This window comes from Myotis lucifugus, unplaced genomic scaffold, assembly GCF_000147115.1.
Source record: "Myotis lucifugus unplaced genomic scaffold, Myoluc2.0 scaffold_893, whole genome shotgun sequence".
NCBI classification, from domain to species: domain Eukaryota; kingdom Metazoa; phylum Chordata; class Mammalia; order Chiroptera; family Vespertilionidae; genus Myotis; species Myotis lucifugus.
This window is the reverse complement of record NW_005871941.1, coordinates 141,078-157,914: the sequence shown is the minus strand read 5'-3', so window position 1 is coordinate 157,914 and position 16,837 is coordinate 141,078. Positions and strand designations below refer to the sequence as shown.

The following is a 16,837-nucleotide window of genomic DNA, read 5'->3' as shown; positions in this document are numbered from 1 at the left end:
GCCCTGGGAATTGAACCTGCCACCTTTTGGTGTATGGGACGGTACTCAAACCCAGCGGCCGCCAACCTTTCAGACCTCACGGATCACCAGTGGTCTGCGGACCATCGGTTGGTGACGGCTGCTCTAACCGACTGAGCCACCTGGCCAGGGTGCAGAAGCTTTTTTCTTCACTTACTTTAAGGTGTCTTGATGGCTGAGTTTTTTACTTTAGTTTTTAACTTTTCTCAGTCTTATCTATTACGATTAGTGCTTTTTTTGGCCTCAATGAAGAAACCTCTGTTCTAAGGTCAGAAAGATACTTTTTTTTTTAATGAAAGCTTTTTTGGGCAGTCGAATCCTTAATCCACCTGGAGTTCGTCTTCCTATTCTGTGAGAGGAGGTGTGTGTTTGTTCCATAGAGATAACCAGTGTCTCCCCTTTCCACACTCACCTGCTGTGTCGGGGGCTCTTTTTGGATTCACTACGCCAGGGGTCAGCCCACTTTTCCTGGAAAGGGTAGTTGGGATTTTCAGCTGAGAGCGCCTTGTTCTTTGTCCCCCGCTCGGTGGTGCCCTGGTGAGTGAGCCTGCCTAGGTTCCAATAAAACCTCATGTGTGGGAGTTGAATTTTATAGAACTTTCTTGTGTGTCACTAAGTATCTTCTTTACATATTGTCTTGAACTGTTTAAGGATGTGAAAACTGTTGTTAGTCCATGGGCTTGTCCCAGACTGTGGGCTTAAGCTGTCTCCCTGGCCCAGCCCAATCCCCCTGCTTTACCTCCTGCAGCTTCCTCCGGCCCCACGGAGGTGGCTGGGCTGGCACACGGGCCGGTCCTCTCACTGCCGTGCGGGCGCTGTGACCAGCTCACTGCGTGCCTTGGAAGCTGGCTTGGGATTTAGCGGAAGTGTTTGTGCCTGGCCCTCTGCAGTGTGTCTGTAAACGGGTTTGATTCTCTCTGCTGAGGTTGTGCCCGTCTTTAGCTACACTGTATCCGGGTACTCCTGAGTTTATTCTGCTGTTGTAACACTGCATGTTTTAAATTGGTGTTCTAATTCTTTATTGCCAGGAGGTAGGAATGCTGTAGACACAACCAGCCTCATTGATACACTGGTTGTTTTCAAAATGTGTCTGTTGATTTTCTTACGTTTCTGTGCTTCAGTAGCGGCTGGATACTGACTGGATGGTAGAGAGGTACAGGTGGGGTCTCAGGAGGTTAAGGGACTTACCTGAGATGGCACTGGGGACCAGTGAGCGGCAGAGTTGGGTTCACACCCAGGTGTTCTGGCCCCAGGCTGTGCTCTTTCTTATGAGCCACACCGGCTGTTCTTGTCACCCTGAGTCACAGCCTTAATTTCCCCCTTCCCACCCTTGCACTTTCCTTTTATTGCCTGATTGCTCTGGCCACCTGTTCCCTTCCTGAGTTTTCATGGGAACACTTCTGGAATTTACCCTTGGCTGGTATTTGTTGTTGCAAACAAATGGGGAAAGTACAGTTTTCCCCCAGTATGGGGCTTTATCATGAATTGAGTGGTGATTTTACTAAATTCTTTTTCTGTGATGAGTGACATGATTCTGTTAATTTACTAAATGACATTTATAGCTTTTCTAATATTAAATTATTCTTACATTTTTGGAATAAAACCAGCATTGTGATGTCATATTATCTTTCTACTAGAGGCCCAGCGCTCTCGAAATCGAAATCGTGTGTGAGTAGCTCGCTTCTGCTTGCCTCAGCTGGCCACCCCACCATCACAGCTTGTAGCTCTCGCCCTGCCCTCTGCCGCTCAGTAGCTCTCTGCCGCTAGTAGTTCGAGCCCCGCCTGCCGCGAGAGCTGCTGCTCCTTTGGCATCACGACCACAATCGTACCCCTTTACAGAGACACATTTCAGAGGGCCATAATGGTGTCACGACCACAGGCCTTTTATGATATAGATCTATTCACTGTTAGATTGTAGTTGATAATTACTATTTATATTCATGGATGAAATGGGCCCATGATTTTCTTTCCTGCTCTTGTCTGAGTGCCAGGTTTAAAATGAATGAGGAGTGTTCTCTTCTCTAGAATAGATTGTAGGTAGAATGATATTGTGTCTTGACAACTGGTGGGACTCACTTGTAAAACTGTCTGAGCGTGATGTTTCTTTGGTGGAAAAAATTGAAACTACTGCTTTTATTTTTATATTAATTATGGGAGTATTTAGGCTTTCTGTTTCTTCTCAAGTCAGTCCCAGTTACCACTTTCTTTAGAAATTTTCAAGTTTATTGTCTTGATAGAATTCTTTTAAATATCTGCTCTACTTATAGTTTAGTTTTGCTCTCTTTTTACTAATTATATTACCTATTTGTGCTTTTTTGTTGTTGTTGTTTTTTCCGGAAATTTGTCTGTCTTCTTAAACCACCAACTTTTGGCTTTGTTGATTTTCTCTTTGAATTTTTTCTTTTCTTTTCACTGATATCTCTAATTTTTAAACAAATTGCTTTCCATCCTGGCTGGTGTTGCTCTGGGGTTAGAGCATCGGCCCAAGCACCAAGCAGTCTCAGGTTCGATTCCCAGTCAAGGGCACATATCTGGATTGCAGGTTTGATCCCCCGTCTGATCTCTCTCACATCGCTATCTCTCTATCTCTTTCTCTCTCTCTATCCCCTCCCTTTTGCCCTTCCACTCTCCCTAAAAAGCAATGGGAAAAATATCCTTGGGTGAATATTAACAAAACAAAAATTTTCTTCTTTTTACTCTGTGTTTATTCTGGAAGAATAAAAATCAAGGTTAGGAATTACAAAAGCATGTATTTTATTATATAATTAACAGTGAAGTAGAATATATTCTAGGATTGAAAACTGTTCCCTATTAGAGAAATATAGTCTCATCTGTTTCCTTTGTCAATTTCTTCCTCATTTGTACTGCTACATCAGGTAGAGTCAGATGTTTCAGTTAAAAAAAATTCAAGTCAGTTGTAGCATCCATTGAACGTGGCTTGCTTATCTTACATTTAAACAAAAAATTACTCTCGAACCAAATAATATCACCAGTAAGGGTGTTGTCTCTTAAAAATAAGTGGCAGATGTACAATTCAGCACCCATTGCGGTGCAGACTCATCTGAACTGGGGTAGAAAGGTACTTTGAACCAGGGGAGCAAGAAGGCCTGCGCCAAGTGGTCAGCATCCGATGCCGCAGCAAGTGGCTGCAGCGACTTCCACCAGATTCAGGTACAAGGATGGGATCTGACCCTGCGGAGATGTTCTGGAGGTTCTAGCCAGTGCCAGAGAAAGGAGATGTGATTCTGGAAGGGAGACAGGTGTCACCACATTTGAAGATGACAACAGTTTGTCAAGGAAATCAACCCCCAAAGTTAAAACTGTTAGAAACAAATGTATCAGATGGCCGGTGACAAATAAATACAGAGGTCAGTATTTTTCCTATATGTCAGCCGTCAGCAGTGAAAACAGTGTCCCCTGCAGAGCTGGAGACAAAACTGACTTCCCGGGGCATGCGAACTTTTAAAAGGACTTTTCTAGGAACTCGATTGAGAAACCAAGGAATTTTACCAAGAAATATAAAAGTCTGGAAAAAAATCAAGACACTGTGCTCCTGGATGGGAAACTCAATGTTATAGAGATGTCATTTCTCTGAAATTAACTTATAAATTTAATGTAATTCTAATAAATGTTCAGTGGAGGTTTGGAACTTGGCAAAGAATATTCTTAAGTTCATCTGGAAGATAAATATATGAGAATAGCCTTTCATAAAAATGTTTGGCCAGTAATGTCACATTCTTAACTTACTTTCATTTCTTTAGGTAGAGAAGGGAACCTTTTAGTTGAGAAATTGAGTTCTGCATTTCCCTGTTGCCTGCTTGCTTTGTTAATGTCAGTGTTAAATTATTTCCACTTTTCAGGTTGGTGGGAAAGGCGGGTCTGAACGTTGTCTTCTCTGTCCTGTGCACTAACCTTTGCTTCAGCCACAGTGACCCCTGGTCTCAGGCCAGCATCCCTACGCTGACCTTACCCAGACTTCCAAGGCCGTCCCTCGGTCCTTCGCAAGGACAGAACTGTCTGTAGGAGTAGCTAACATCGAATGGTCTGCATCGGCTGTGGGAGGTCCCTTATCTGCCAATTGGTTATTCTTCGTTGTGGGCAATATAATCATTATAGCAATAGCTGACGTTACAGAGCGCTTCTTATGACTGAGGACTTGCATATGTCTCTTTATTTAATCCTCAGTGATCTATGAGCCAGGTGTCTTCCCCATTTTCTAGTTAGGAAACTAAAGCACAAACGTTATCTTGTCCGAGATGACATAGACAGTAAGTTGCAGAGGTCAGACGTCACCCCAGGTCCGACGGGCCCCAGTCTGCGCAGTGAAACCACAGGTGGTACAGCTCTCGTACCTGCATCCAGGAGCCTCCTGCTCATGTGATTTCTGTCTGTAGTTGCTTCGTGTGCAGGCTCTGCACCTAGAAGGTTGCTTGCTTGGGGTCACACATGTTCTGACCTGAGCGGCAGCTTCTCTCTGCGGCCAGGGCCCTGGCTCAGTGCTGACTGCCTGCACCTGTCACTGCAGAGCTGCCACTGACTCGGCAGCTCTCAGAGCTTACAAATACGATACTGCTTCATGAACCATATTTGACGTCAATAGCCCTTTTGGGAACTGTTTGACATTGTGTCCCAAGGTTAGAGGCAGGCATGCCCTTTGACCCCTAGTGGCCCTACACATGGCATGTCCGGGCCCTTGTGTGCTGGGATGTGTGTGAGATTATTCAGAGCTGCATGGTTTGTAAGAGCCCCGTCCAAGAATGACCCACGTGTCCGTCAGCCTTGGGGAGGATGAGTAAGTCATGGGTAGTCCTAAAATGAAATGCCAGTCAGCAAAGCAAATGAGTAAAATATGCGTGCAAGTGCAACATGGCTGACCCTTGAACCACGGGTGTGGACATAGGATTCCCTTTGTCCTGTGGGATGGAACAGGCAGGGAGATAGCCAGCAGGCCAAGGTGCCCTCCAGGACTGTCACCTCGGAGGATGCCTCGGGCTCGGGGACGCAGCCTGCCCGTGTCACTTTATCATTTGTTAACGCTGCATCCATGTTTCCTGTGAGTGTGGGAAAGTTAACACGTGCTTTATGAAGGAGTTTGATGCTGGAATATTTCTGGGTGAACAGCGCACTCGATAGTCCGTGTCTGCTCTTCTGCTGTAACTTGAACACAGGCATTCTCAGTTTATGAAAACAAGGAACTTTAAAAAAATCCTCACCTGAGGATATGTTTTCTAAGTTTAGAGAGAGGAAGGGGAGAAGGAGGATGGAAGGGGGAAAGGGGGCGGCGGGAGAGAAACTTCCATGGGTTGCCTCCCTTACACATCCCCACGGGGGATGGAACCCACAACCTAGGTATGAGCCCTGACCAGGCACTGAACCGGCAACCCACTCCCGTGCCCTCCTGCCATCAGACTGAGCATGTTTCTTTCCTCTTCTCCCGCTGATGGTAGGAGAAGTCCCTTGCCTTGGAGTCAGCGTGGAAGAAGGAGAAGGACATCGTTTCCAAGGAGATAGAGAAGCTCCGCCTGTCCATCCAGACGCTGTGCAAGAGTGCGCTGCCCCTGGGCAAAATCATGGACTACCTCCAGGAGGACGCGGACGCCATGCAGAACGAGCTGCAGCTGTGGCATCAGGAGAACCAGCAGCATGCCGAGGCCCTGCAGAAGGAGCAGAGGTCAGGGGCGGGGTCCAGGTGGAGGGGGTGTGGGGCAGTGTCAGGACTCCCCCAAGCCTGCAGGCCTCTGGGCGCCCCTGTCATCTTGGTTCCTCATTCCCATCAGGGTGTGCATTTTTTTTTGTAGCAGTTAGAAGAGATTATCAGTTAATGTTCATACACAAAGCAGATTTAGGCATTAAAAGATAGAGGAAACTTTGCAATTTGGATACCATATTTTTCATGTGTTTTATCAAAATTCCCCAAGTTTTATCTGTTTGCAGTTCAAAAGTATTTTATTTTTTTACTCTAAAAGAACTGCTAGTGAACCCATTTTGAAATTGCTACTATAAAAGAAATGTAATAGTCATTAAAAAGATTATTTTAGAACGATGCTTGATATTCGGTATTTATAATCAGTGAATCTAGGATGCATGTAACTGTATCAACTGTTGTGTTTTTGCCCTGGCCGGCATGTTCAGTGGTTAGAGCGTCAGCCCATTCACTGAAGAGTCTTGGGTTTGATTCCCCATCAAGGGCATATACCTAGGTTGCAGGTTCGATCCCGACCTGGTGGGGGCGTGTGAGGGAGGCATCAATGTTTCTCTCTCTCCTTCCCTCCCTCCCGGTCACGCTCTAAAAAAATCAGTGGAAAAAAGGAAGAAATACTAGCCTCCTTTGTATAAATTTCATGTTTGACTTCACTTTTGGTTGTGGCGGGATGTGAAAATGAGTGGATCTTCCCCAGGCATGAGGTTTCTGTCCCTTCATGTCATTATCATGTACACTTAGATTTTTACCCTTTTTCTTTGGATGAGATCAGCACTTTTGTAGTCTTTCAGTGTTTTAATTAAGAAGCAAATCTAAAATGAGACGGGATACTTATGAGCCGCTGGTTTTGTTCCCGTCAGTATCACGGACAGTGCCGTGGAACCCTTGAAGGTGGAGCTGGCGGAGCTGGAGCAGCTGATTAAGGACCAGCAGGACAAGATCTGTGCCGTGAAGGCCAACATCCTGAAGAACGAGGAGAAAATTCAGAAAATGGTGTACAGTATCAATCTGAGTTCAAGAAGGTGAAAGCTAAAAAATTTCAAAGATTTGAAGTCATCCTCAGTTTGAAAATAAAAAGGCAGATAGAATATTATTTCTCTTTAACTCTCAATTTGCAAAAAAAAAAAAAAAAGAACAATTTATAATGTTATCCAGCTAATTTTCAGAGCTTTCAAAACTGTAGGCACATTCAGTGTATAAAAGACCATGTTTTCTACCTTCCTCAGGCTAGGCTGCTCGCTAGTTATAAACAGCTCTTCCAGACGCCGGTGGGAATTTCTTTGCAGGCATGTTCTGTCCGCAGCAGCCTGTGGAGGCGAGTTCTGCACTGACGTTCTCTGGCAGGAGTGCTGTTGGCATCCCAAGGCGAACAATGGTCATAGATTTCAGTTTCAGGTTTGGTGAGGCCTTCTGCAAGTCAGACACTGGATGAAGGATGACTATGCTTTTTGAGGCACTTTATAAATAGAATGTGGCCTGAACATGAATGGGTTATATTTTTAATCCATTTGCACTTGAAAAGGGTTAAAAGGGTGTATTTTTATAAGGATGCAGGTGAACTCTAAACCTCTTCATAATTGTATATAATTCTTTATGTAACTTTCTTATTGGTTCCTGTTATCTTTTGCTTGTGTTTCTAACCTGTAAAGTTCATACATTTAAGAAGGCGATTTCAGTGTGGCCGTCATGACATTGTCTGGACGTGCGTTTGTCCCGGCCATCCTCACTTTCCACGGCGTCAGCCCTGCGCTTCCCCAGGTGGGCGCTTGTGTGGCTCTGCAGCACGTCTTCCCTTCGGACAGGTCTGTGCACCTGTGCACCCGAGAGGTGGATAGTTTAGGGGAATCTGAGAAAGGAAGACTTAAAAGGAGGCACAATTTACCAATTTTTTTATAAGACCTTTTTATGGGGGGAGGAAATTATTTTTTAAAGCCAAATTTTTTAAAATATGGTTTATATTTAGTTTTTCATTTACATACAATACCGTACATGTCTTCAAGTTTGTATATAAAGGGTTTGTATATAAAGGGTTTCACCATTCAGAGATGTACTTACTGGCCCTGATGCTGTATTTATTATGTAAACCAAGGAGTGCTGGTTAAGTGTTGGAATTGCCTGAGGAAGTTTTGTTTCTCTGAGGGCTAACGCAAATGGCACAGCTTGGATTTTTCTTAGTGTGATTTCCAAAATAAATCTTTTACTAAGGTAGTTATATGATTTTCTAAGCTGAGTAAGTTCAAGATCAGATTACCAAGATCTGCCATTTAGAAACACTTGTCTTTTTCTCCTTTCTAAAGTGCACCGTAAAGTTCTGTTTGATCTGATTATACTAAACAGTTTATTGGAGGCGGGGAGGCATTCTAGCTAACTAGTCCTTCATATACGTACAATCTGTTTTCTGCTGAATTGAATGACTTAGTCACAATCCCAAATGGCCCTGTTTTGCTTCAGGATAAGATGTCTGCCCTCTATGAATTTGTATATATGACTAGAATTTTTGTTGCAAAAAATTACATACATTATATGTGGGTAAAATTTTGTATGAAGTAGTCTTTCAAATTGTACCATAAAATTTATTTTTTCTTTTATACATAAATCATTAAAAATAATCGTATTTTTTCTATAAATATATGGGTTGTGCAATTCAGTTCATACCTGGGAGAAGTTTACAAGCATTTGGATTTTTTAAATTTTTGAATGTCCTTTTTTTCTTTGAAGAAAGTTCAGGGAAATGTACCTTTTCATTCATATTGTGACATTTGCTTCTTTTCTGTATAAATTGAAGTTTTATAAGACAAGCATTTATCAAATTTTAAGATCATTCATGAAGCTTTAGAAAGTCCGATTATAACTGTGTCTTATAGATGAGTTAAATCCTGGTGTTGCTTATTACTTTGATAAACTACACAATTGGGATTATTAAATGTTTTCTCTACTTTGGTTTATAAGTTTTCAGGAAGTACTGGAGTCATACTTCATAATTTTGGTTCTAAAGTTTAGCTGAGTCCAGCCGGTGTGGTTCAATGGTTGAGTGTCAACCTATGAACCAGGAGGTCATGGTTTGATTCCTGGTCAGGGCACATGCCTGGGTTGTGGGCTCAATCTCTAGTAGTGGGTGTGCAGGAGGCAGCCAATCAGTGATTCTCTGTCATCATTGATATTTCTATCTCTCTCTCCCTCTCCTTTCCTCTCTGAAATCAATAAAAAATATATATTGAAAAACTATTAAGTGTCAGGGCCCAAGGCACTTTAGGAGCCCATGAAAGTGTAAATTCTTAGAAAACAAAAGTGAACTTTTTTTTTAAAAAAAATATATTTTATTGATTTTTTTACAGAGAGGAAGGGAGAGAGATAGAGAGTTAGAAACATCGATCAGCTGCCTCCTGCACACTTCCCACTGAGGATGTGCCCGCAACCAATGTACATGCCCTTGACCAGAATCGAACCTGGGACCCCTCAGTCCGCAGGCCGACACTCTATCCACTGAGCCAAACCAGTCAGGGCCAAAAGTGAACTTTTAAGTCAAAGCAAATATTTTAATATGTGATATTTTTGCCTTTCTATCAATGCAGTTATAAACATTTTAATCTTTTCTATGGAGGAAGGGCCCATGGAGGCTCAAGTGTCCTGGGCTATTGTGCAGCCTGAGTTGGTCACTGGGACTCACACCTATTGGTCCCCTGTGGCTAGACCCACCACGAAGGTGACCTCCTTCTGCTCTCCACCTGGGACCTGGGGAGCAGAGCAGCACCCGCATTCTTCCGGCGGGTTTTCCATTTCCAGGGATTAAGGCTCTGAAGGAAGGCGTCTTTGGGGCAGTTTCAATACAAACACGGATGCATTTAAAAATAGAACTTTCAAATAAAAACTCCTAAACCAGGGATTTGAAGCATTAAGCTCATTTGGATAATTGCAAAATCAAAACCTGGAGTCAGCATGTGGACTTGGCACTCTTGGCCTGCAGCGCCCCAGCTGAGAGCAGGCCCGGCTCCCCCCAGAGCCCTCTTGTCGCCTGTAAAACTGCACACCCATGTCGCTATTTCCCCTCCTGCCACACCTGCCAAAACAACCATTTGTGGGATGAAAATAAAAGTCTTGGACTCCTCACCAATGAACAAGGTCACAATTTATAAAGAGCCAAGTAGTCCCCGGGTGAGTTGGACTGTGTTAAGGGGTCCCCTCACTTCCTCCCTGCCCCCGCCCCCAAAAGGATGAGCCTGGCAGAACCCAGCCTGTGGGGCGCTTCATGTCCACACTTGGCCACCACCTGCCAACCCCCAGACCCTGCCCTAGACATGGGCTCACTGGGGCCTGCACTCTGGTCTCCTGCTGCAGGTGACTTAAACTTCCAGGAAGTTTTCAAGCCATTATGTTAAAACAAGAATAGTAGCCTGGCTGGTGTTGCTCAGTGGTTGAGTGTCAACCTATGAACCAGGAGGTCACGGTTCAATTCCTGGTCAGGGCACATGCCTGGGTTGTGGGCTTGATCGCCAGTAGGGGTGTGCAGGAGGCAGCCGATCAGTGATTCTCTCTCATCATTGAGGTTTCTCCCTCTCCCTTCCTCTCTGAAATCAATAAAAACATATTTAAAAAAATAAAATAAGAGTAGTAGATACTGAAAACTCATCACTTAATTTCCTTTATTACATTTACTGTTCCCTATACCCTTGAGGCTGCCTGTGCCTTGTACCCGTAGGATGGAAATACTTTGTGCCACGGCCCAGCTCTTCCTGACTCAGGCTCGGTGCAGTCACTTCTGGCCAAGGTGGGAGGAGTCGCACTGTGGAAATGGGCAGATGCCATAGGGTGAAAGGTAATGATGCACATTAACCAAAAAGTGTGTTTTATCTGCAGCCGTTCATTATGAACAGCACAAAAAGTGGAGGCCGTTCCTTCCAGTGTTCAAAAACTATCATTCAGTCCAGCAAGGACGTCACCTGTGTCACTGCCGAGCAAGTGACATCCTCGAAGCTCCCTCTTTTCTCTTGTTAAAGTAAGTGAAGGTCAGAACTACACTTGTTTCTCACCTGCAACCGTAGTTGGGCTACGGATTCACCAGTTCAGCAAAAATCAGCAAAAGCCTATGAGAACCAATCATCTACATGGAAGTTACAAAAGAGAGCACTTTATATTTTATTATATGGAAATTTATCTCACTAATTTTTTAAAAATATGTGTTATGTCATTGTTAACATTTATAATTCACCTCCCCCGGACCAGGGGAGGAGGTGGTCTCTGGTTTGGTCCTCTAGGTTCTGACTGGGAGCTAGTGCTCTCTTAGTGTCCTAGGCAGAGGGGCCCCTGGAGAAATCAGCTCTCCTCCCACGCCAGGGTAGGCCCTGGAGATCCCCTCTTATAACGGGGGTTTGTCCTCCCTTCTAAGATCATCTGTTTCCTTAACAGCTCCTTCCAGTTGTGTTCCCCGAGTCCCCCGCCGCGGTTAAGGCCAGTGTGCTGGATCTGGGAGCAGGTGGAGGGGCTGCTGGGACGGCGCCAGGGAGGGAGGCTGATTGCTTTCTAAGTGACTACACCTGTCGTCCTTCCCCACAAAATAGCCACTTGAGGTTCCAACAGACATGCTTAAGGGCTTGGGATATGGCCTCCTACCCCTCAATTTATGCACATACAACACACACATAAGCACACATATGTACACTGTTCTCAAACCATTACATAGCAGCATGCTAGTTCACTGATATCTTATTTTGGTTCAGTTGCAAGTATTTTCTCATTCCATAATGGTTTCTTCATTGCCAAATACATGTCTCATTCCCCATTCCTCTCCTCTCAGTGGCCTAGCACACTGTCAGTTCCATAAAAGGTCCATCTAATTTTTTTTACCATTTATCATTTTTTTGGATTTAAACAACATTTTGCATGTCATTTCCCCCACCCCTTTTTATTGTGATAAAATACACATGACATTTACCATTTTAACCATCTTTCAGTATGTAGTTTAGTTGGTATTAAGTACATTCACATTGTTGTGCAACCATCACCACCATCCCCAGAACGTTTCCATTTTCCCAAACAGAGACTCTTCTCCATTAAACAGCAACTCCCCAGCCCCTCCTCCAGCCCCTGGCTGGCTACTGTGGGTCCCCCGTATGTGTGGACTCGTGGTATTTGTCCTTATGTGACAGGCTTACTTTGCTCAGCACAATGTCTTCGAGGTTCATCCTTGTGTAGAAGGTGTCAGAATTCATTTTCTTTTCAAGGCTGAGCCGTAGTCCATGTGTGTCTGAACCACGTTTATCCATTCACCCATTGATGAACACTGACTGCTCTCACCCCTTGGCCATTGTGACTAATGCTGCTGTGAACAGGGTGAACACATATCTGTTTGTGTACTTGCTTTCCATTCTTTTGGCTATGTACCCAGAGTTGGAATTGGTAGTTCTCTGTGTAATTTTTTTGAGGATCTGCCGGGCTGTTTTCCACAGTGGCTGGACCATTTTCTATTCCCTCCAGTTGAGGACAAGGGGCCATTTCCCTACATTTTTTGCCACACTTGATATTTTTGTTTCTCATATTTTAAAAATCCACCCTTTCAAATTATTAGGCACAATGTGATATCTGTGTGTGATCATGCTGTCGTGTCTGTGGATTGTCTTGTCCAAATCCATGTCCTAATAGACATTTTTTATGGGATTCATCACTTACTGACAGGGCTGTGTTCAAGTCTCCCACCCACTCTGACGGTTAATTGATTTCTCCTTGACATATTTTGTCATCTTTTGCCTTTAAATCTATCTGAATTCTTATATTTTAATTGTGTCTTGTAAACATTTGGTTGTTGTTACCGAGGATTTATTCCCGTTGGGTTTATTATACCATCTCATTAAAATGAGATCTCTAGCCCTGACCGGTTTGGCTCAGTGGATAGAGCGTTGGCCTAGGGACTAAAGGGTCCCAGGTTTGATTCCAGTCAAGGGCATGTACCTTGGTTGCAGGCACATCCCCAGTGGGGGGTGTGCAGGAGGCAGCTGATCGATGTTTCTCTCTCATCGATGTTTCTAACTCTCTATCCCTCTCCCTTCCTCTCTGTAAAAAAATCAATAAAATATATTTAAAAAAAAAATAAAATGAGCTCTCTATTTCCCCCTCTGTTTTTTTGTTGTTTTTTTTCAGACTCACTTTTTTGGGGCCTAGTTTTGGAAATAGAAAATTTTTTATCCTGTCTTTTTTATTCACTTTGTTTAGATCTGTCTGGTTTGGAGATAACGCTTTATATGGTGGTTATTCTGGTGGTTACCTCAGCAACTCTCATATTGACAGTTTACAAAGTCTGATATGTATCCAATTCTTCAACTTTCAACAATACAAGGACAACCCCAACTTATATGCTTTATGATCTGGTCTTTTAGTTTTGTCCTGTTTCTTAGCTCACGAATGAAAGGTTTTACTGTTGTTCAGGCAGCCAAGGTTTGTCCAAATTGACCCATATAGTTAGCCATTTCTGTTATTCCTTCTTGTATCTCAGCCCTACCCGGGATCCATCTTTCTTTCTAAAATTGACCCTGGAGAATTTACATTCCGGAACGGGCCGGGCCGATGTGCAGGCGTGAAATCACCTGCACACTCACCCAGTGCCTGGATGGCGGTCGGTGGGGACGACTTGCCCTCACGCCACCCTGTCTGTTAGCAGGAGGGGCTGCAGGCCCAGCCACCCTGGTCCCAGGCCACCACAGCGCCATCTCCAAGCTGCTGGCAGTCTCTGGGGGTGGCTGTCTTTGTAAGAGGTGTGTGGGAAACTGGATTAAACTGAACAGACTTCCTACAGGAAACACAATCGCGCTGCTGCTAACGTCGCTTTTATGGACGTTTCCCCAAGAAATATTTCTCTCTGGAAAAATAAATTCACAGGATACAGTTAAACCACTTGGTGTGTATGTTGGCCTGGGCGCCTCGTAAGTGCTTCAGCAAGCGGGCCACCAAATAAAGAAATGAAGGCTGGCTTTGTTCACGTCCAGCAACAATGATCGTTATTACCTGTGGCCCAGGGCGTTCTGTTACATGTGGGCTCAGAAGCAGCCTTTCCTCGGGCCCCTGGGCCTGACCCCTGTGTGACCGCTGCGTCGGGGAACAGCAGTGGGGGTGGCACTGCATCCCCTGGATAAAGGCAACCATCTCAACTTCATTCCATGGTTGAATGGCATGTGTTTTCTGTCTAATGACCCTTGAAAAAATAAAATAAATTTATCTGGTCTTCAAACATCAGAAAAGTTAATTTCTGAAAAAAAAAAGGTTTCCAAATCAATGTGCTTTTTAAAATATACACATATATTTTTACTGATTTCAGAGAGGAAGGGCGAGGGATAGAAACATCAATGATGAGAGAGAACCATTGATTGGCTGCCTCCTGCACGCCCCCCACTAGGGATTGAGCCCGAAACCCAGACATGTGCCCTGACCAGGAATCAAACCGTAACCTCCTGGTTCATAGGTCAACACTCAACCCCTAAGCCACCCTGGCAATGTGCTTATATATTTTTTTAATTATTGATCTATTTTAGAGAGAAAGATACAGAAAGAAAGAAACATTTATTCGCTGTTGCAATATATTCTTTGGGCCCAAGGAAAGGCTGCTTCTGAACCCATAGGGTAACAGAATGCCCTGGGCTATAGGTAACAAAGATCATTGTTACTAGACCTGAAGGGAGACCCGCAACCTCGGTGCATCGGGATGATGCTTCAGCCAACTGAGCTACTCGGCCAGGGTTAGCAAAGCAATGTGCTTTTGAGCAGCGAGGCTCAGAGGAGCTACATGGCTGTGCTGTCTTCTTTTACCTTCTTCCTGTTCATTTTTTGCCTGTTCTTTTGGGGAACTCCTCCTTCACTCCAGTGCCCTGGTGGAGGCCCCAGGGATGGGGCTTCACTGGTCCCAGTGAAGGGCACAGGACCACAGCAGGGAAATCTGAGTATTTCCTGTGAGTGACGTGATGTGGGTGAGAGATGGTGTGTCCTGCGGTTGCTGAGCTAGGAGTTTGAAGGTCTGTGGTGATGCCACACAGAGGTAACTGTTACAGTGCATGCTGCATGAAGAAGAAAGCAAGGCTGCAGATGACTGAGACCTAGGGCCAGACTTTGAGCTCCTGGATCCAGCCATGCCTGAAGACCATCCCATCCTGGACATCTCTGTTCTATAGATGTCTTAGCAGTTGTGATGATTCAATTTTATCTCAGCTTGGCTAGGTCATGGTGCTCAGTTATTTGGTCAAATACTATTCTAGATGTTGCTGTGAAGCTACTTTGTAAATGGGATTAACATCATAATCAGATGACTTTAAATTTAGGCTATTTCCCTTAACAATCTGGGTGGCCCTTATCCAGTCAGTCAAAGGGTTTAAGGGCATAAACAGGTAACCCTGAGAAAAGGAATTCTGCCTCAGGACTGCAGAGAAGACACCCTGTTGAAGTTCCCAGCTTGCTAGCCTGCCCTACAGATTTCAAGATGATAACGTCAGCTCTTGTTGAGTTTCCAGCCTGGATTTCAGAATGCTAGCCTTCACAGTCATGTGAGCCAATTCCTCAAAATAAATCTCTTTAAGTTATGTCCATTGTTTTAGACATAATGCTATTGTATACCTAATGGACTACAGTATAGTGTGACTATAACATTTATATGTACTGGGAAACAAAAAAAAAATCATGTGACTCGCATTATTGTGATATTTGCTTTATTGCTGTGGTCTGGAACCAAGCCTGCAATGTCTCCAGGGCCTGCCTGCACATACCTTCATTTTAAAAACGTTATTGTTGCCCTCGCCAGTGTGGTTCAGTTGGTTGAGTGTCCTCCCAGGCACAGGGAAGCTGCCGACTCAGCTTGCAGGCTCGATCCCCAGTAGGGGGCGTGCAGGAGACATCCAATCAATGTTTCATCATCCATGTTTCTCTCTCCTCTAAAATCAATAAAAACATATTAAAAAAGACTTTATTGTTAAAAAAAATGCTAACCAATATCTGAGACTTCAGCGAGTGTTAATCTTTGTGCTGGTGGAGGGTCTTGCCTTGATGTTGCTGAAAATGCAGTATCTCCGAAGCACACTAAAGTGAAACACAATAAAGTGAGGTCTGTGTACAGCCTCGGAGTCCAGGCTTCAAGCAGGGGCTGCTGGGCCAGAGGAACCTGGCCACAGCCACCTGACTGGCCAGAGCTCCGTCCCCAGAATGTGAACTGGGAGGTTTAGGGTAGAGGTGGATGTCTGAGCTGATGGTCAGAGGGTCAGGCTGGAGTCTTTGACTTGGTGGGACCAATGGCCAGTCACAGGGGCCAGGAAGGCCATGTGCAGGGAGGGGCAGGCGATGCACAGGGACAGGCAGAGGAGGTGTGGTGAGCTGAGAGAGACAAACAGAAAGACAGGGTGCTAAAGAGACAGAGAAAGTCAAGTTCAGGGAAACAGTGAGAGACAAAGATAGAGACAGGGCGAGACAGGGAGAGATCTACAGAGAGAGAGGAGAGAGAGAGAGAGAGAGAGAGAATAGCTGAGACCCTTAATCCCTTAATTACATCTGCAAAACCCCTTTTCCAAAATGAGGTGCCAGAGGTGAAGAAGTGGACGTATCTGTTTGGGGACTCTCATTCACCCCCTTCCCTGCCTGGATGAGCTGCCTGGATGAGATGGCTGTGGAGTGACTTTATCCATTTGTTCAATAATCAGCCCCGGGGACTCAGGTGAGAGAATCAGGATTTCCGTGTGACCAGAGGCAGCTTTCCAGGAACGCCACGTCTGCCGGGGTTGATAGGCTAGGACCGTCCATGGCAGTGAGTCAGCGTGAGAGGCACCTACTGGAGAGGAGATGGGTGGAGTCTGGCACTGGGCCCAGGCACCCAGCTGCTGGGGAGGGACTGGGGGAGGCATCTGGCGAGCTGGCCATCCCAGGGCGGGGTGCTGTAGACCCTGGGCTCCGGAGGGAGTGTTGGGCACTGCAGGGGTGGGGAGGCTGGAGGAGCATGCTTTTCTTTAACTGTCTGGAACCCCCTCAGTTCAGGGCCAACTGAGGTAGTTGGTCATCCTGGAGCGGGGAGTCACCCTCTAAGAACCTGCCACTTCTGCTGCGAGGCAGGGGTTCAGGCCTCCCTGCTCTGATTCTGAATACCCCTTCCCCTCCACCATC

The 16,837-nt window shown here is 45.0% G+C and overlaps 1 protein-coding gene across 1 annotated transcript; it reads left to right on the top strand.

Annotated features, from left to right (window-relative positions):
- The first annotated feature begins 5,439 nt into the window (after positions 1–5,439).
- LOC102434998 (TRAF3-interacting protein 1-like) lies at positions 5,440–7,322 on the top strand. The gene is made up of 2 exons (XM_006106724.3): positions 5,440–5,689; positions 6,580–7,322. Exons 1-2 carry the CDS (start codon positions 5,589–5,591, stop codon positions 6,743–6,745), a joined length of 267 nt encoding a protein of 88 aa, XP_006106786.1. The 5' UTR covers positions 5,440–5,588; the 3' UTR covers positions 6,746–7,322.
- Positions 7,323–16,837: the final 9,515 nt, after the last annotated feature.

Excerpts from the sequence above, each read along its gene's own strand:
- LOC102434998 (XM_006106724.3), top strand. The coding sequence starts at position 5,589 with ATGGACTACCTCCAGGAGGACGCGGACGCCATGCAGAACGAGCTGCAG. Across the intron at positions 5,690-6,579 it reads GCCCTGCAGAAGGAGCAGAG|TATCACGGACAGTGCCGTGG; the intron begins GTCAGGGGCGGG and ends TGTTCCCGTCAG.